Raw genomic sequence first — 16,426 nt, 5'->3', positions numbered from 1 at the left:
CTCAGAGCCAGATAAATGACAGAATGAAGGATGGGAGAAGAGGGCTGGAGAGAGGGAACACACAGGAGTGAGGGCAGGGGAAAATGGAAGATGAATGGGGATGTTTTCTTGTTAAGTGTTTCATGGATCAGGGAAGGTTGGAAAGACCATCAAGAAATCATCCTTAACAAAGCAAGCTTATCAAGCACACTTCCGTTCTCTTTCCTGACATCATCATTTTGGCAGTTTCCCAACATTTTTGTGTACCAATAGCTAAAATGTACATGGAGGTGCAGGGGGTTATTCTGTAGCAGCAGGAGAGCGTGTCTGCTTTGGGCTTTCACTCATTCCTTGGGAAAAAAAACTCATCTTCAAAGGTTTCTGTCTTTTTTTTTGTTTGTTTTGTTTTTTTTGGTTTTTTTTTTTTTTTTAATTCAAGGCTTTGCATGTTACAGTCCCAAATGAAGAACAAGGAGTGACATGACACACACTTTCAGAGTCACATGCACTTCATACCTGGAGGCACCATACGTTTGCGTTTGCGTGCTTTTCAAGTGTTTTCACCAAAGAAAACCAAAGGGGTAAGAGAAAGAAAAACAGGGGGGGAAAGTTGGGGTGGAGGAGAGGGGGAAAGAAACAGAATAAAGAAAATTAGCATATGAACGAAGTGTGTCCCCGGGAGCAGATGCTGTGGCCAGGCTCACAGGTGAGCACAGGAGCATGGACTGAGCTGGCTCCCGCTGTGGCTGGCTCAGGAGCCATGGCACGCCCGTGTCACCCTCGGGGACAGGCAGCTGGCACCTTGCTCCGAGAGCAAATGGGCACCACGGGGCAGGGAAAGTGTGGGGGCCTCCCAGAGACCTTCCATGGGACATCCACAGCCCCTGGCCCCACCAGCCAGGGACACCCTGGGCTGGGCTGCTGAATGGGCAGGATGTGCCCATGGGTTTGGTTCTTTTAGTGAAGGCCAATATATGACAGCAGTCCAGATCAAGGCCCTGCTCTCATGACTGACAGCAAGAGCAGATTTTCCCAATAAATCCAGTGGCTGATGCAGAACAGGTTATTTATGATGTTTGGGTGCACCAAGACAACTCATGCATCACAACCCAAACCACACCTGCACACACAGGAGCCTTGTGCATATTTCAGAATTTGGTCCTGCCACATTTTGGATTTAAAGATGAAATCTGGGATTCTCTCGGAGGCCACCATATTTTCCCTCAAATAAATCAGAGTAGCTCTACTGCAGTGATTGGAGTGATGCTCTGGAGCCATGTGAGCTCCTCCAAGGCACTTGAAACAATTTTCTCATATCAAGCAGCCAAGCCTTTCCACAGATGCCTTGGGAAGAGAGATGAGCTAAAGGCACAGGCTTCTGCTATGAGGAATGAGCAGCTCAGTGTTGAGCAGAAAGGATGCCAAGGTAGTGGTGACTGCAGATCATCCCCAGGCACCAGAGAGGGGATTTTGTGCTCCTCTAGCCCACTTCCAAACCACACTGTGCATTGCAGCCACGGCCTGAAGGGGCTGCTGGGCTTGACGTGCTGCCATGGCTGCAGCAGCACAGGGCTGCCAGTGCCCGCCAGCTGGCTTGGGGAAGTGGGGAGGCAAGGAGAGATGGCCAGTGTGAGTGATGCAAGCTGCAGCCAGAACACGCAGTTACTCCCTTTTTCTAAAGAAAAATGAAATCCACTTAATTTATTCAACAGCATTCGAAATATAGTCAGAAGGGGTTCACTGTTTTTTGGTAAAAAAGTTAATTTCACTGAGGGCTGAATCCATTGGTGCGCCCACAACTCACTCAACCAGGTGATTTCACTTGATTTGAGCACAAACAAGGAGCTGGGATTTAAAGGAGAAGCTGAGAGTCCAGAGAACTCAATTTCTAAGGAAGCCCAGGGTGACAGGGGCTGAGCAGCACTCACAGCAGCAGCCAGCAAAGCTGCTACAACCCTGCTACAAATCCGTCCTGTCTTTTCACTCAAGATAAGCAGGCTCTCCAAACTACATTTTTTTTCTCTTTCTCCTCCCCAGAGTTTCCATTTAGCCTTTTCTGGAGATCTTTATCTCAGATTTCTCCCTGCATATTAGCTCTGTGGAAATACAGGTTTTAACGAGGGGGTTGTGTAACAGGTAATCAAAAGGGTGTCACTGCATGTCTGGCTGCATGGTAAGTTCAGTATTTCAAAGAGCAGTAAAATCTGGCAAAGTCCACTGAAAACAAGCCCTGAGTGCCTGCATTTTGCAGTGGATTTTAGGCCAAGCTCTGTCCTCATCCTCTCCAGTAGCTGATCCCAGGCAGTGCTGCGAAGGTACAGCCAGAAGGTCAGGTACTGGGAGGGAGAGTTTCAATGGGTGGGTTTAATGCTATTGGAAAACAACTTTGTTCTGTTCTGTTGGGTGGTTGTTGTTGTTGTTTTGGGTTCTTTAGACAAAATCTTCAAGTTTGTTCATAAATTTCTAGGGAAAAAGCAACCAATCAGACACACACTGGAAGTGAATCCAATGAGAACCTACCGACCACAGCAATGGGACTTCCAACAGGTTTTTATGGTGGGTTAAAAGGCTGGCTGGTGTGTTTGAAATACAGGCTAAAGCTTACCCCAGGAAATACATCCAGGCTGTCTGCCTGAGGGCTAGAAGGCACCAGCAATATGGGAAATCAGGAAGGGATTATTCCTGCAGTGCCACAGCCCAGTGCTGGGCCACAGCCCTGCGTGGGAGAGGGGAGATGGGGCACAGGGAGCCCCATCACACCCAACAAAACCCCACAGAGCTACAGGAACATCTAACAAACATATCCAACCGTTCTACAAACACAAGAGAGTCATGGATAGCTCCTAAAAATACACCAGGAAGGGGCACATGGCCCTGCCCAGGATACAGGGAGATGTGAGGTGAAAATGAATAGAAAATTGTGCATTTTAATTTCTGAGGAAGCCACCAGGCACAAAGGGAACATGAAGGCCATGGTGCTTCCCCATGTCCTGGAGAGCTGGGAGGCATGGCAGGGGACTCTGTCCCCAGCTCCATGAAGCTCCAAATCCCGGGAGGCTGTGAATTTGAATTTCCACAGCACTGTTCTAACCTGTGTAGTTTCACCTTAAAAACCTGCCTGGTTTTACTGCAGATAGAGCAAGGCAGGTGGGTACTGCTAAAACACTCTGGTGCTCAGCAGCCTCATCCATCACGGTTCCAACGTCATTCCCTGCTTGTGTCAACACCCTGGGATGGGGAAATGAGATACAAGAAATGGGAAAATGCTCCCTGAATCCCAAGTTAATTTTCCTCCTCTTAGAGATAAAAAAGGAAAAGAAAGGAAAGGAGGACCCAGGGAAAATGCACCTGGGAGAGGGCCAGGCTGGTCAAGGGTGGGAGAGAAGTTTTCTGAAAGGCAGAAGGACCATTAGAAACCAGTTGGACCAGCAAGGAGAGCCTGAGAGGGCACAAGGAGCTGCAGGTAGGGAGAGGGTGGTGTTTACCTATGATCCAAGGCAGCTTGGAGGGAGGTCTTCACACCTGGGCACGGCAACTGTCACAACACAACGCAACTACCAGCAGGCGTGGAGAAATAAAGGTGAAAAGAAGAGCACGTACACACACAAAAACATGGGAAGAAAAAAAAAAAAAAACAACACAAAGCAACAGGGAAATTAAAATCAAGTCAAAAAGAAAAACAATGAAAAAACACAAGGAAAAAAAAAAAAACCAAAAAAAACCTCCAAAAGCAAAAGCATATACCAGCCCTTAGGAGCTCAAAATAAACTTTTCAACCAAAAAAAAAAAAAAAAAGCAAAATTATATATTCAGATAACAAAATTAACTATGGAGACAGTGGCATCACGAGGAAAGCAGTGGAGGAGGAAGCTGGAGGAGGAGGTACCTGTACATGGGGACGGTGACCGTGCGTTCGTAGTACTGCCAGGTGGAGTGCAGGTCTGTCCGGGACAGGTTGGTGGCATAAAATCTCCAAGCCGCCTGTGCAGGAGAAAACCCAGTGGGATGGTTCACCCAGACACAGCCAGAAACACCCCTGGGTTTATAAACCTCAACCAACAGCAAGTCCTATGGGATGGATGCAGCATTCTGCCTTCCCCTTGATTTGGTAAGTGACGAATTCGGGGTGGTGCCGTGATACTCCCGACCATGTGAGCCCAGTTAAAAATGCTGCAGGTCCCAGGCATTCACTGCCAGGCTGAGGTCAGGATGGGTGTTGTTGCACATTTAGAAGTGAAAAATGTGGAGAGAGAGGAGCAGGGGAATGTAAAATGACTAATTCCAATTCTCCAAGACATACAACAAGGCAAGCCTTCTGCACGGACATCTGTTCTCATGAAGAAAATGCTCCCAACTGTACCTTTATATCAGGATAAATATTCTCTTTGGGGAGGAAAAAAGGGTGAAAACAGACTGTCCTAATGCATTTGTCTTGCTGAGCTGGCTGCTTGCTGAATTCCATCCCTTTTCTCTCTAGATTCCCTACCCCATATGCTGTTTTCCCCTAGCTGATTTCCTGGCATTTATTCCCAGACAAAACCAGTCACCAGCTGCTGTCTCACACCTTACAGACACTGCCCCATTTGTCTCCTCCCCAACTTCTAAAAGTTTATGAAGCCCCCTAAAACCAGGAAGATGTCACCACAAGGATCCTTGGATGTGACCCTCACCTGGATCAGGCCCGCTGCTGGGTTTCGCCTCTTCTCAAAATGTTTTTGTCGGTGCTGCTCTTGAACCTTCAGAGCAAATCCAGAACCCAAGATGCCCTGGAGAAGAGAACAACAATTTGCCACTAGCAGGGGTTTAGTTAAGCTTCCACTTAAAAATTGTGATTAGCTTTCCCTCCAAAGGTTTTTTCCTGGCTCATTTTTTTGATTCAAACATAGAGGAAGGAAAGAGCCTCCATCCTGGAAGCCATGGTGTACATTTTCCAAGGGGCAGCAGACTTTGCTAGCACCCACTGGAATTGCAAATTTTCCCAAACTACCTCCAGCCAACTGATAAAATACAAAAGAACCCCAGTGTGCTGGCATTCAGGAAATTACCCCCATAGGAATCACTGTGTGAAAATGCACTGCCAAAGGGACAGGGGGAATTTGTTGAAATGTGTAATCACAGAATAACAGACTGGTTTGGGTTGGAAGGGACCTTAAAGCTCGCCTCATTCCAACCCCCTGCCATGGACAAGGACACCTTCCACTAGATCAGGCTCCTCCAAGCCCTGTCCAGCCTGGCCGTGATGGGGCAGCCACAGCTTCTCTGGGCAACCTGTGGCAGTGTCTCACCACTCTGACAGGAAAGTATTTCTTCCTAATAGCCAATCTAAATCTACCCTCTTTCATCTTAAAGCCATTAATTACCCCAAGGAACAGCCTTCTGTGGAAAAAAAATGTTTTTTATTGCTTCCATAAATATTTGTGCAGAGCCAAATCTAGAGTTCCCATCCCATTTGCTCATGCACACGATTCCCAAATTGTGGATATTCAAACAGGCTTTTTTTCTCCCTCATTTTCTGCCTCAAAAGCCACAGAGCATTACAGTCAGGAGTGCATCACATTGTAGCTGTTAGAGTGCCACCAGAGCTCCAGGGGCTGGAGACAAGGCTCAGGTGAGCTCAGCACCCACTTACAGCAGGAAGGGCGAAGAAGGAGACGCCGATGAGTGTGAAGGTCGCCGCCAGCAGCCGCCCGTTCCAGGTCTGTGGATACTTGTCCCCGTAGCCAATGGTGGTGAGAGTGATCTGCAGGGAGGAGATCAGTGCCCAGCCCTTGGTCAGACAGCCTTAAAAACTGAAACAACACAGCCAAAACTTCTACAACAGCCGAGTGGCACACGGAGGAGCCAAGTCACCGTGTGCCCCGAGCTGTGCGAGCCACGGTGCGGGTCAGAGACCTGGGGCAGGGATGGGCAGCTCCACGGGATGCAGAGACACCCCAACACCCATCCTGCTTCACACCAGCTGGGAGCATTTTGGTGCCATTTGCTGTTACAGAGAGAGCTGCCAGCTGGTGCAGAGGCTGGCGGCAGCTCGGAACCTCCCCCAGGAGGGGCTGTGCCTTCGGCAGGGGAAGCGAACCGGCTCCGCTCCCCAAAGTCCCTCTCGGCAGCTCAGGAAAGCTCTCTGCATGCACAGAGCTCTGCTGCTGTTTATTGCCAACCTTCCCAGCAGTGCCCATCAGCTGGTCTCCACTCCCCTGCTTAACAGCAGCCTGTTAGATTGAGAGGATGAATTAGGGCTCCTTCACACCGCCTCATTTAGGGATAGGTTTTGTGTTATTGCAATGCACCAGGAGAGAGCTGGCAAGCTGCTGTCTGTATTTTGGAGAAGAACTTGAGAACTTGAGAATTCCAAACTGCAGAAGACACTTTTTCCCACTTCAGTCCATGGACATCACTGCTGGGAAATGCTGGCTATTCCCCCAAGGCTTCCAAGAGGATTTGGAAAGCCTGGGACTGGCAGGACAAGGCAGCGAGGGATGGTCTGATTAGAAACATCTTTGAGACTTCTGATCCCAAAGGCTGTCCCTGACACACAGCCCCCATGGACAGGGCTGGCCACAGGGATGGGAGCTGACACCATGCTGATGTGGCATTGGAAACATGCATTCCATTTAGAATAAAAAATCACTTTTACACAAATGGAAGTACGATCCCAAAGCGCCTTTTAATTGGGCCCACTAAAAGCCTTATCAATTAGATGCTATTTTGACCAAGTGGTTAAAAAATGCATCAAAGTGGGTAATCCTTACTGAAATGCAGTCAGAGCAAGGCTTTCTCCATAATCACTGCAAAGCTGGTTTAAAATATTTTTGTAATTTCTATAGATAACAACAAGCATTGGATACACTAAGATCAACCAAGGGATGCACTTCTGAACCTGAAATTTGGTTTGTCTCATCTCTCAACATCTGCTCATATTGGATCCATGAGCTGGACTCTGACAAAAACTGTTTATTTTAAAGAAGCTCAAATTTTTTTCTGAACTTCTCAGCAGCAAAACAGTCTCAGAAGCAGAAGGGATAAGTCTGCCCATGATTCTCCCCAGACTGAGCTCTAATCTGGACTGTCACTTTCCCCTCATTGTTTATTTTCTTGTTATGTCAAATTTAGCTTTGTTTTTATTTTTCTGTCCTAACTAAGGGGCTTGAAGAGCAATTTACTGCCTCTTTCCCTTTGTTGGAATGGAGGAGCTGCTTGATCAGCTGATTCCTCCTCAAGCCTGTTACTGGGATTTGATCAGATTGGGGATTTTCATTACATGCTTTGTAACCAAGGCCAAACTAGTGATGGAGCAGAAGAACAATAACACAAGAAGATTAGAACGTTATTAATTCTCTCTTTGTTAATGGGGTAATCCAATAATTCACATGCACACACACAAGCACAGCAAACCACAAGTACTGCCCTTTCAGCGGAAATGTGACAGGGAGTGCTCGTCCCACTGGAGCCTTCCTGCTACTTAGGCCCTATTAATTTTATGAAATTTATTCCAGCGTATTCAACAGCGCCTTCCCCAAGTGCAATTTAAATAATTAAAGGGCAGCAATACTTGTCAAAACAATGATCAAAGCACCCAGTGGTGCAGGATTTCTCTCTGACCTGCCTCTGTCACGACAGAGCTCAACTCCACGATGGGGAGCACACCAGTTCTGGGTTCCCCTGCAGCTCCAGCCAATTCAGAAATATGATCCCCTAACAATTTCTATGAGGTTTATGTAAGAAAAAGAGCTAAATGGAACAGCCTGAGGCCATTTAATAAAAATGTTAACTAAGCACTCTCTAAGTCAATACCTCACGTAAGTGATAGAAGATGGAGGGTTAATGGACATTTTATTTTAATAACCAGCAGCTGCTCTATGGAAATTACTTACCAGACCCCACCAGAGTGCATCTGCGTATGTATCAAAGTGCTCATTTTCTCCCTTCTCGGCCAAGTACACCAGGAAAGAGGCCAGGATGAGGCACAGGAAGCCAATATACCAGGCAGTAATCAGCTCCTGTGAGATCATTAAAAGAAAGAAGAGAATAATTGCAGTCCTGGTGCGCATCTCCAAACGCTGAGTTTCTTGCTTGCTGCTGGATCTGAACTTTCCCTGCACTTGTTTGGGTTTTGGGGCTTTGGCTGGAGATCAGTGATGGCACTTTCTGTGATGGGACCGTGGCTCTGCCATTTGAAGACCAAATCATCCAAAAACACACAGCAAATGGAGAAGGGAGTGTTAAGAGCTCAATTATTGCAAGAACTGGAACTGAGACTTCAAAAACTCTGATAAATCCCCAGTTTACACAGGGAAGTGGAGTCGAAACTGAAATAGGAACCCCCAAGATCCCTGGAGATTCTACTTATGGCAGGTCCAATCCACTTAAGGAGGAGCTGTGAAGTTGGGGTCTGGATGGACTATCCCCCAAATTTTAATTTGGAATTCACAGGAGTGATTATTTTTTTGATTAGGTTAGTGCAAGGGTGGACAAAAGAGACACATAAATTTCCTGTGATTTTTACATAGTGCTGGAGAAGCTGGCTAAGCTTCTCTAGGGAAAAGAAAGTGAAGGAAGCAGGAGGAATGTTAAAATCATAAATACAGCATCAGGAAGCAAAAATTTAAGAACAACCTCTTCCCGAACTGATCCCCTTACACCAGGGGCTGGTTTCATGACTGGAATTTCTCTCTCCCTTCCCTTCTTGACTGATGGAGCACTCCATCAAACCTTGTGTCTCTGACTGTGCTGTTTCCCTGTGTTACCTACAATGTCCTTCCAACCTCCCCAGGCCTGGAAGAACTTTGGGACGGAGAGCTGAACCAAAGCAGCGTCTGTGGTGGGGAGAACACCAAGAGCAGCTCCACGTCCTTGCCTTGCTCACCTTGCTGTGCGCGTAGACCACAGAGCCCAGGAGCTTCCAGGTGCCGCCGCGCCGGTCCATGCGGATCATGCGCAGGATCTGCAGGAACCTCAAACTCCTGAGTGCCGAGGTGGCAAAGACGTTCCCTTGGGACCCCGCCGCTAGCACGGCGATGGATGCGATCAGCACCATGATGTCTGAGGGAACACAGGGCAGGGAAGGGTGAGGAAGCACTGCCAGACCACCACCAAAGGGAATGGCCCTGCCACTGCCTCGGGCTGTGCGTGACAGGGGTCCCCCACTCTTGTATCCCCTGCTGGAAGGACACAGCACTAATCTGAAACTGGAGCAAAGCAGCCATGCACACCTTGTGGGGACACCCTGGTTTCCTTCTCCATGGTCATCATTCCCATAGAAAATGGGTCAAAAATACTGCAAATGGATTTTGATCTGATTCAGTGTTAACATTGGATTAAATTCTTGCCAAAGGCCCCTTCTTTTATCAGCCAAAGCTGCCTGTTTCACTGAGCAGGGAATTCCTCCATCTACACTGGGAATGAAAATCCATATGTCCTCCATAGTAATCTTAAAATGCTTAAGGACAAAGGAAGTCCAAGAAATTGGCAAGAAAAAAAAATCTTGCTCAATACAGATCAAAGATCCCATAAACTTCCCTCTTCTCTGATTTGCTACAGAAAAATTTATAGGAGTGTTTTTCTGTGGAATAAACTGATATCCTGCATATGACCACTGCCACCTCCCAAAGGCAGCCTCCATAGCAAAGGGCACAGCCACTCTGTCCATGTCTAATCCCAGAAAATATCACTGCTGTGCCCAGCTGGCCCCTCTCACAGGAGACTCTCTGAGTGCTTTACAAACAATAATTAATTAAGTCTCACAACTCCCTTGTGAGGCAGCTCATCAGTACCAGGGAAGGCAGAGTGAGACATGGAGTCTCAAAGACTTGGGAACAATTTGGTGTGGAGGTTGGACACAGGATTGCAGGATTCCAGTTCCTGTGCTCAGCTTCCCCTGGCTAAACCCTGTTTCTGGGCTGTGGAGAGATGTCAGTGACACGTGAGGTATGCAGGGCACTGGGATGGCTCTCAGGTGAGCAGAAAACAGGGAGAGCCCAGTGACAAATCACAAAAAGCAAGGACATGGATTAGGACTTCTGCCTTTAGGGTTTTTCCCTTTCTCAAGGTAACCATGAAGCAGCTGAAGTTTAACCCCCAAAACACATGCAAGACACTGGAGCACCATGCTTGGAATGGCCATCCTGGATCGGGAAATCTCGTGCAGGGACTCAGCTCTTACCAATGACACAGAAAGGCTTGCGGGCAAATTTCAAGCGTCCCCTCCAGCCCCGGTAGCGGCAGCAGCAGCCGGCAGCCCAGATCCGCACAAAGTATTCCACCCCAAACACCACGATGGTGACGATTTCCTGCAGGGAGGACAGTGCCATTAGTGGGGAAGAAAGGATGGTGGAGAGCACTCTCCGGAATCCAGGGCAAACCCACGACCTCAGAAAATACATCACTGAGCAGTCTGCACCACTCAACAGAGAGCCCAGGCTTGAGAGATCATCAGATCTCTGCTTCTGTGTCTTCCCTCCTCCTCCCCAGCCTGGTGAGAGGTGCTGCACGTTGTAGTCATGATCTGGAGTTTTACACCTCCTCATATTGTGCTTGTTCCTCCATCACAGGACTGATGAACACCTCGTTGTATCCCTGCCACCAGACTCCAGGACTCAACTCAGTTAATGCAGAGGGAAGAGCAGAGATGGGAATCACTGATCCTAGAGGATAACAGAAGGGGATTTCAGCTTTTTCCTTAGAAAACTGGCTGGTTGCCTGTGTGTGCTGGGAGATCTGGTGCAGGCATGGTGTGGATCCTCCATCCCTTGATGCCACGTGAGCTCTTTCCATCTCTTTCAGTTTATTTCCATCTCTTTCCATCTCCACCTGAATATCCTGTGCATGCTCCCTTCCCTTTGAGATCTTGTCTCAACTTTCTCATGTGTCAAACCCAGTGAAGCCCTAATTAGTCTGGAGCACCTTTTGATTTGATGAGGAAAACAGACAAAAGGAGAGGAGACAGGTGAATCCAGCAACCCCAGATTTTTTAAATTTTTTTTCCCATTTCTGACCCACAGGCCTGAGTGGTCCTCTTCTCACAAAGGGCAGCTTAAATTCTTGCCTCAAATATCCCATCTCAGGGTTTTTTGTGGTTTTGACCTTATTTTAATACTTCACGGTCAGCCCCCACTTACCAGGATGTAAAGGGCCCCTTCTGAGCTGTTCTGGTACTCATCAATGGTGGAAAAGACAGACAGCACCAGGCAGGAGAACACTAGTAGAAAACTAAGGACACAAAAAAGGAGAGAGAGAAAAGGTCAGTCTTAATGGCAGTAAATTTTCATGCTCATCCAACAAACTCAGAGAGCAATTTTGGATATATTTCTCTCTGGGTATTCACTGCACAGCTGCTATAGCACCATGTGAAAAGGGTAAGACAAGTGCCCATTTTTGCTAACTGGAAGAGTTCTGTGTGGGTGGACCCACTGGACTATCCCCAGTTTGGCCAGTGCCAATGCAATTCCCCTTCCAGCTGGCTGCTCTGATCACTTCTGACATTTTTTTCTCCAAGGAAGTGTCAGCCCTTTCAGCATCCAAAAGCACCCAGATGAGCAGGGACATTTTTAACTGGGATAAGAGGGGAGCAGACTGGCTGAGGAGCAGGAGCATGGCCTGACAGCATGGGCTCTACTTATGCATTTACATCCACAAAAACTCACAAGTGGTGCAGCAATTCTTGCCAGAGTGGGACATTTTTGGGTGGATTTAATGTTGCTTTCTCAGGCAGATACTCCACATTAACTCCCCGCTGCCTGGAAAGACTGGTGATTTTTTGGGTTTGCTGGAGCATCACTGGGAGGTGGGTGGTTGTTAGTCTGCTCTTCTGTGGCCAGCCATGGGACAGAAGAGGGGTTTGATCAGGGAATGTGATTTTGGTGCTGTTGGCACTGGGGAGGGAGCTGGGCTGGTCTCTGTTCCAGCTCTTCAGGGACAAAAGAAGCCTCATCCTGCCATAAGCTGTGGGGATACAACCTTGATATCAGCTCTAATTTACCCCCAAACCAGGGAGATGCTCCAACCCCAGCACTGACATCTCCACCCACGGGCAGGCTCCCAGGAGCAGCCTGGGCAGTGCCACCCCAGCCTGTCACTCACTGCCTGCCCCCATCAAGGCTGCCCAGCGCTGGATGTTCTGCTGCAAATCAAAGGGCACAGAGTGAGTGACAGGAGCTCAGCTCCCTTCTGACACTCAGTGCCTGAATCTGCAGCTGCTGAGGTGTCCTGGCATCTGCTCAAGGATGGAAGGATGGAGGCTGCCACCCCTGCCCACTGCTCGCTCCAGCAAAAGCAGGGAAATTAATTTACTCAGGATCGATTTACTAATACAATAAAGTAGGCCAGTGCAAGGAGAAACTAAAAGCTGCATTCTTCAAGAGCATTAAATAATTCATCTGTCTGACTTTGTCTCACATTCCTACAACCTGCATTGTGAATATTTATAAGGTTTGGTTCTGCTGGTGGGGGCTGTTGCTTTTTGGTGAATATAGAAAAGGAGTTTCACACCACCAGGTCATGCTTGTGGCTTTGCAGTGACCATTAATGTCACAGTAATGAGTAAAAATAGGGAGATTTGCAGTATTTAATCGAACCACAGGCTGAAACGTGGTGGTGAGGTAGGGACTGCTGGAAGTAAGGGACCTTCAGAGCCATCTCAGCCAAAGTTGAGCTTTATCAGCCACAAGATGAATTCAGCATCAAGCAGATAATTGCCTGATTTCCCACTGCAAATTTCTCCTTCTCACACCACCTTTGGTGTGCAGACACTTGAAACAGCCTCAGGAGAGTAAGAAAACCTCCCTTGCAATCCCACTCACAGTGTCACTCAATGTCTTGTCTAGGTCCCACTTCAATATCTTTTCTCCCCAAGCTGGTCTTTTAAAACCCTTGCCATAAACAACCCCACCACAATCTGCCCTGCAGTTGTGCTCCATCCATCCATCCATCCATCCCAACACCCTCCAGGCTGCTGGGGCCATGCCCTGGGAGCTGGAGAAGGGCCCCACTGCTGCCCACACCGTGACAGGGAGAGCAGAATCCCACACTCCAGGAGGGAAGGAGCTGCAACTAGGTTGCTGCACTCCCAGAATGGCCCAGATTTTGCTGCAAACTTCCATGCTGAAGTGAGAAACAAATGAATAATCAATGAGAGAATAAAAATGAAACAAACAAACAAACAAACAAAACTATAATGGAAAGGGATCAAGGGAAAAGAGAATTCTATATTTTTTGATTAAAGAAGTAGAATGTGAGCTGTATTTATTTTTGTGACCAAACATCACTGTAAAGTGCCTGAGGAAGGGCTGAAAGCAAAATATCAATATCAGGGCAAGCTTGCACACTGTTTGCTCAGCTGATCACCTTGGATGGATCCAGAATAAAGCCAGTATCAATTCATGAGTCCTGGCAGGCACACACACCACAAAAAAAAAAGAGGCTTCCTGTATGTTAAGTTGTCACTAGACAGATATTGATGAGACAGGGGGGAAAATAAGAAATAGAAATTGCTTTATCACTTCCAATCCCGAGGATGGATTGTGCACGCTGTGGTTATGGGGAGAGCTGGGGCACCTCCAGGTGCTACTGGAGCAGTTGGACACCTGGCTGCTGCTTCTCCCCCTTCCAGCACATCCCTGCAGCCTCATCCCCAGCTCTCTGTGCTCCTCAGCTCCCCAGGGCCAGCTCAGAGCTGCTGCAATTTCCACTCTGGGCTCCCCAGGGCTTCCATTGCCAGGGAGAGCTGATGCAGATCAGGCTGGCAGGGCCGGCATTAATTACAGCTCTGCCGAGCACAGGAGGCAGCAGGGAATGCACCAGCTTCTCCAGCAGAGCATGGGAGATCCATGGCCAAATCCCACAGGGACAAAAACCTGCCCTGGCTCAGTCCCAACAGGTAAGGGATCTCCCTGGCCCAGCCAGCAGGTAAGGAGCAGTCCTGCCAGCAAGGGATGCAGGCTCTGCATCAGCACAGGATGAGCTGCACATACATCCCGAAATTGCTCCAGGGTGATGCAGCTCCTCTGCCTGACCGTGTGGCTCACCAGCCTCTGGGGGGATGGAAAAGGAGACCCAGAGAATGGCACCTTTCTGCAAGGAAACTGCATTTGGGGGGTTCAGGTCTGTCTGGCTCCTAGGAGGGTTTGAGGGATGTGCATGTCCCCTTTGGACAGAGGAGAGGAAGAGGGAAGCTGAGAGGTACGTGCACATCAGGGCGTGTATCCTCTGAGCTGTCACAGGGGGAGGGCAGTGGGGAACAGGAAGCTGGACTCTGCTTTAATTCCACCTAATCTACCCAGACAGATCAGGAAAGGGCTTCAGACCATAATGGATAGCTAAGGAAAGGGAAACAAGCCAATAAATAGTGTAGCAGTCGGAATTAATCTAATTTTTAAAGCTACATATCTAATGAAAGTAAATTACGTCTGCAGCCTGACTCTGGGAAATGTTAGTTTGCAATAAGGAACATTAATTAGGTCCCATCTAATGATTTTTACATTGAAGATGCCAATTCTGCTTGGAACATTGAAGAAGACAGTATATTCCTCCCGAGCAGACAGGTCCTGCCCGATGCGTGGCTGGGTCAGCACCCTGCATCCCCGAAACTCCAGGCAGCATCCAGGGTGGCTTGGGACCACTGCCTCCTCTCCAGAGTGACAGGAAGGAGAAATCTGTCTCCAGCCTGCTGGAGAAGGACACCTCATTGCATTTTCTCACTCACCTCTCATTCCTGCAGGCCCCAGCACCTTCTGCTGCTCTGCCATCCCTCACACATGTTGCTGAGACCTTTAAGCTCAGCCAAGACTCAGCTGTGCAAATCTGACTGCTGTTAATACCAGTAAATCCAAAGACCTCCAAAGTCTGACTTTACATCCAAAGGTTATGTTGACTTAAAACACCCGTGCAAGCTTCTTATTACAATTTTTAAATCCCAGCACCAAATCTGCATATCCAGATTTTATATCCACCGTGCTTCAGGTTAGCAACAGAAAAAGGAATGACTGAACTCCCCCTTGGAAATAAAAATATTTAAAATGCATGAAACACGAAAGATTGTCCTTCTCTCTCTTTTTTTTTTTTTTTTTCCTCAGTGAAAGCACATGATGTAATCATCATAAAGCTTCTCAGGTTAATCATCTAATTTGCCTTCCAAAAGAAACCCCCTTGGAATCTACATGCCCATTTACATAAGCATTTTAAAAGGCCTCTAAATTTATTCCTGAAATACTCATATTCAAATAACATTCACTGATATTCAGAAATGTTGGGGTTCCTCTGATGGAGCACCACCAATTAACAACTGGATGGATACAACACAAGGAGGTGACAGAAGCTTGTAATAAGCCACTGTGCTTGTTGGCCACTTTGATGGCTTTCCCTGGAGCTGGGAAAGGCCATTAATGATTTGTTTAATTAGAAGGGGCAAAGCTGGAAAGGAAGGAGTATTTCACAACAGGCATTCAAGAGCTGCACAATGAAAAGCAACTTAAAACATTTAGAACACTTGAAAATTACTTTGGGGATGTAAACAAGGCATTGATAATTGTGCTAAAAGAAAACTGATGTGCTTATGTGCAGTCCAGCTGCAATCCCCATAAATCCATTTGCTGTGGGCTCTGTAAAACCCTGCAGTTCAAGTACCTAAAACTTTGAAGTAAATCAAAGGCCAGGAAAATACAGAAATGACAATAAGTGAAGGTGAAAGAGCATCCACAGCAAAGAGGAACAGAGAGTGGCAAATGCTTTTTAGTGCTCAGAGAGCCTCAAAATCAGAATGGGAATATTTGCAGCTCAATCTAAACCTCCACTGAGTCAGAAGCAAAATGCTGAGAAAGCCATGACTTTTCCAGGGATAAAAACTTTGTTGTATGGCACCTACCCTTAGCCAGGAGCATCCATCATCTTTATTCATGTAAGCAATCCTGCTGTGACTTCAACCTGGCTGCTCACTTCCAAGGCTGAACAGAAGCCTGAATACCTCACTCTGGGTTCCCACATCACTTGGTCTCAGCCAAAATCAGCTCCCAAGGCAAATACTGTCACTAGAAGAGCTGGAAATAGAAGTGGAGACTCCTGCCTGTTGGTGCTGTGCTTCAATAAATGTTCTCCTTCCCAAAAATAACTCCTGATGGCATCTCAATCCCCTCAGGTTTGGCCATGGCCACCTCCATCCTCTGTCATGAGATTTTGCTCCTTGGATGAGCCTGGAGGATCCCTGAGCATCCATGTGGGTAGGAAATGTTTGTGATGAACACAGTGGCTGGCTCCAAGGCAGGGATTGTCATGGTTTATAAACATTTTAATAAATCATTATCAAAGGCCTGCCTGGGACAACATTTACACCTCCTGTGCACTCTCAGTGCACTTAGGTGATGCCTGAGCAGCCTCAATAAAAACCCCCTTACAAAGCCATAAGAGCACCGAGGATTTGGTGTGAACTGTGGAATGGTTTGGGTTGAAAAGGGCCTTAAAG

General features: G+C 47.5%; 1 protein-coding gene across 12 annotated transcripts in view; it reads right to left on the bottom strand.

The window, feature by feature from the left end:
- KCNQ2 (potassium voltage-gated channel subfamily Q member 2) overlaps window positions 1-16,426 on the bottom strand; it is a 72,931-nt gene that overhangs the window by 39,564 nt on the left and 16,941 nt on the right. For 8 of the 12 annotated variants that reach the window (XM_030288781.4, XM_041720238.2, XM_030288780.4 and 5 more), the window contains exons 2-9: window positions 11,094-11,184; window positions 10,139-10,265; window positions 8,843-9,018; window positions 7,851-7,976; window positions 5,609-5,719; window positions 4,650-4,745; window positions 3,866-3,960; window positions 496-525 (exon numbers count right to left, since the gene is read on the bottom strand). In XM_030288781.4, coding sequence (XP_030144641.4) covers window positions 496-525; window positions 3,866-3,960; window positions 4,650-4,745; window positions 5,609-5,719; window positions 7,851-7,976; window positions 8,843-9,018; window positions 10,139-10,265; window positions 11,094-11,184 — 852 coding nt within the window. The remainder of the gene's footprint in view (window positions 1-495; window positions 526-3,865; window positions 3,961-4,649; window positions 4,746-5,608; window positions 5,720-7,850; window positions 7,977-8,842; window positions 9,019-10,138; window positions 10,266-11,093; window positions 11,185-16,426) is intronic. The other 4 variants (XM_030288783.4, XM_030288789.4, XM_030288786.4 and 1 more) reach the window with 1 other exon arrangement.

Source organism: Taeniopygia guttata, chromosome 20, assembly GCF_048771995.1.
Source record: "Taeniopygia guttata chromosome 20, bTaeGut7.mat, whole genome shotgun sequence".
Classification (NCBI taxonomy): Eukaryota; Metazoa; Chordata; class Aves; order Passeriformes; family Estrildidae; genus Taeniopygia; species Taeniopygia guttata.
This window is presented reverse-complemented; position numbering and strand designations above follow the sequence as displayed.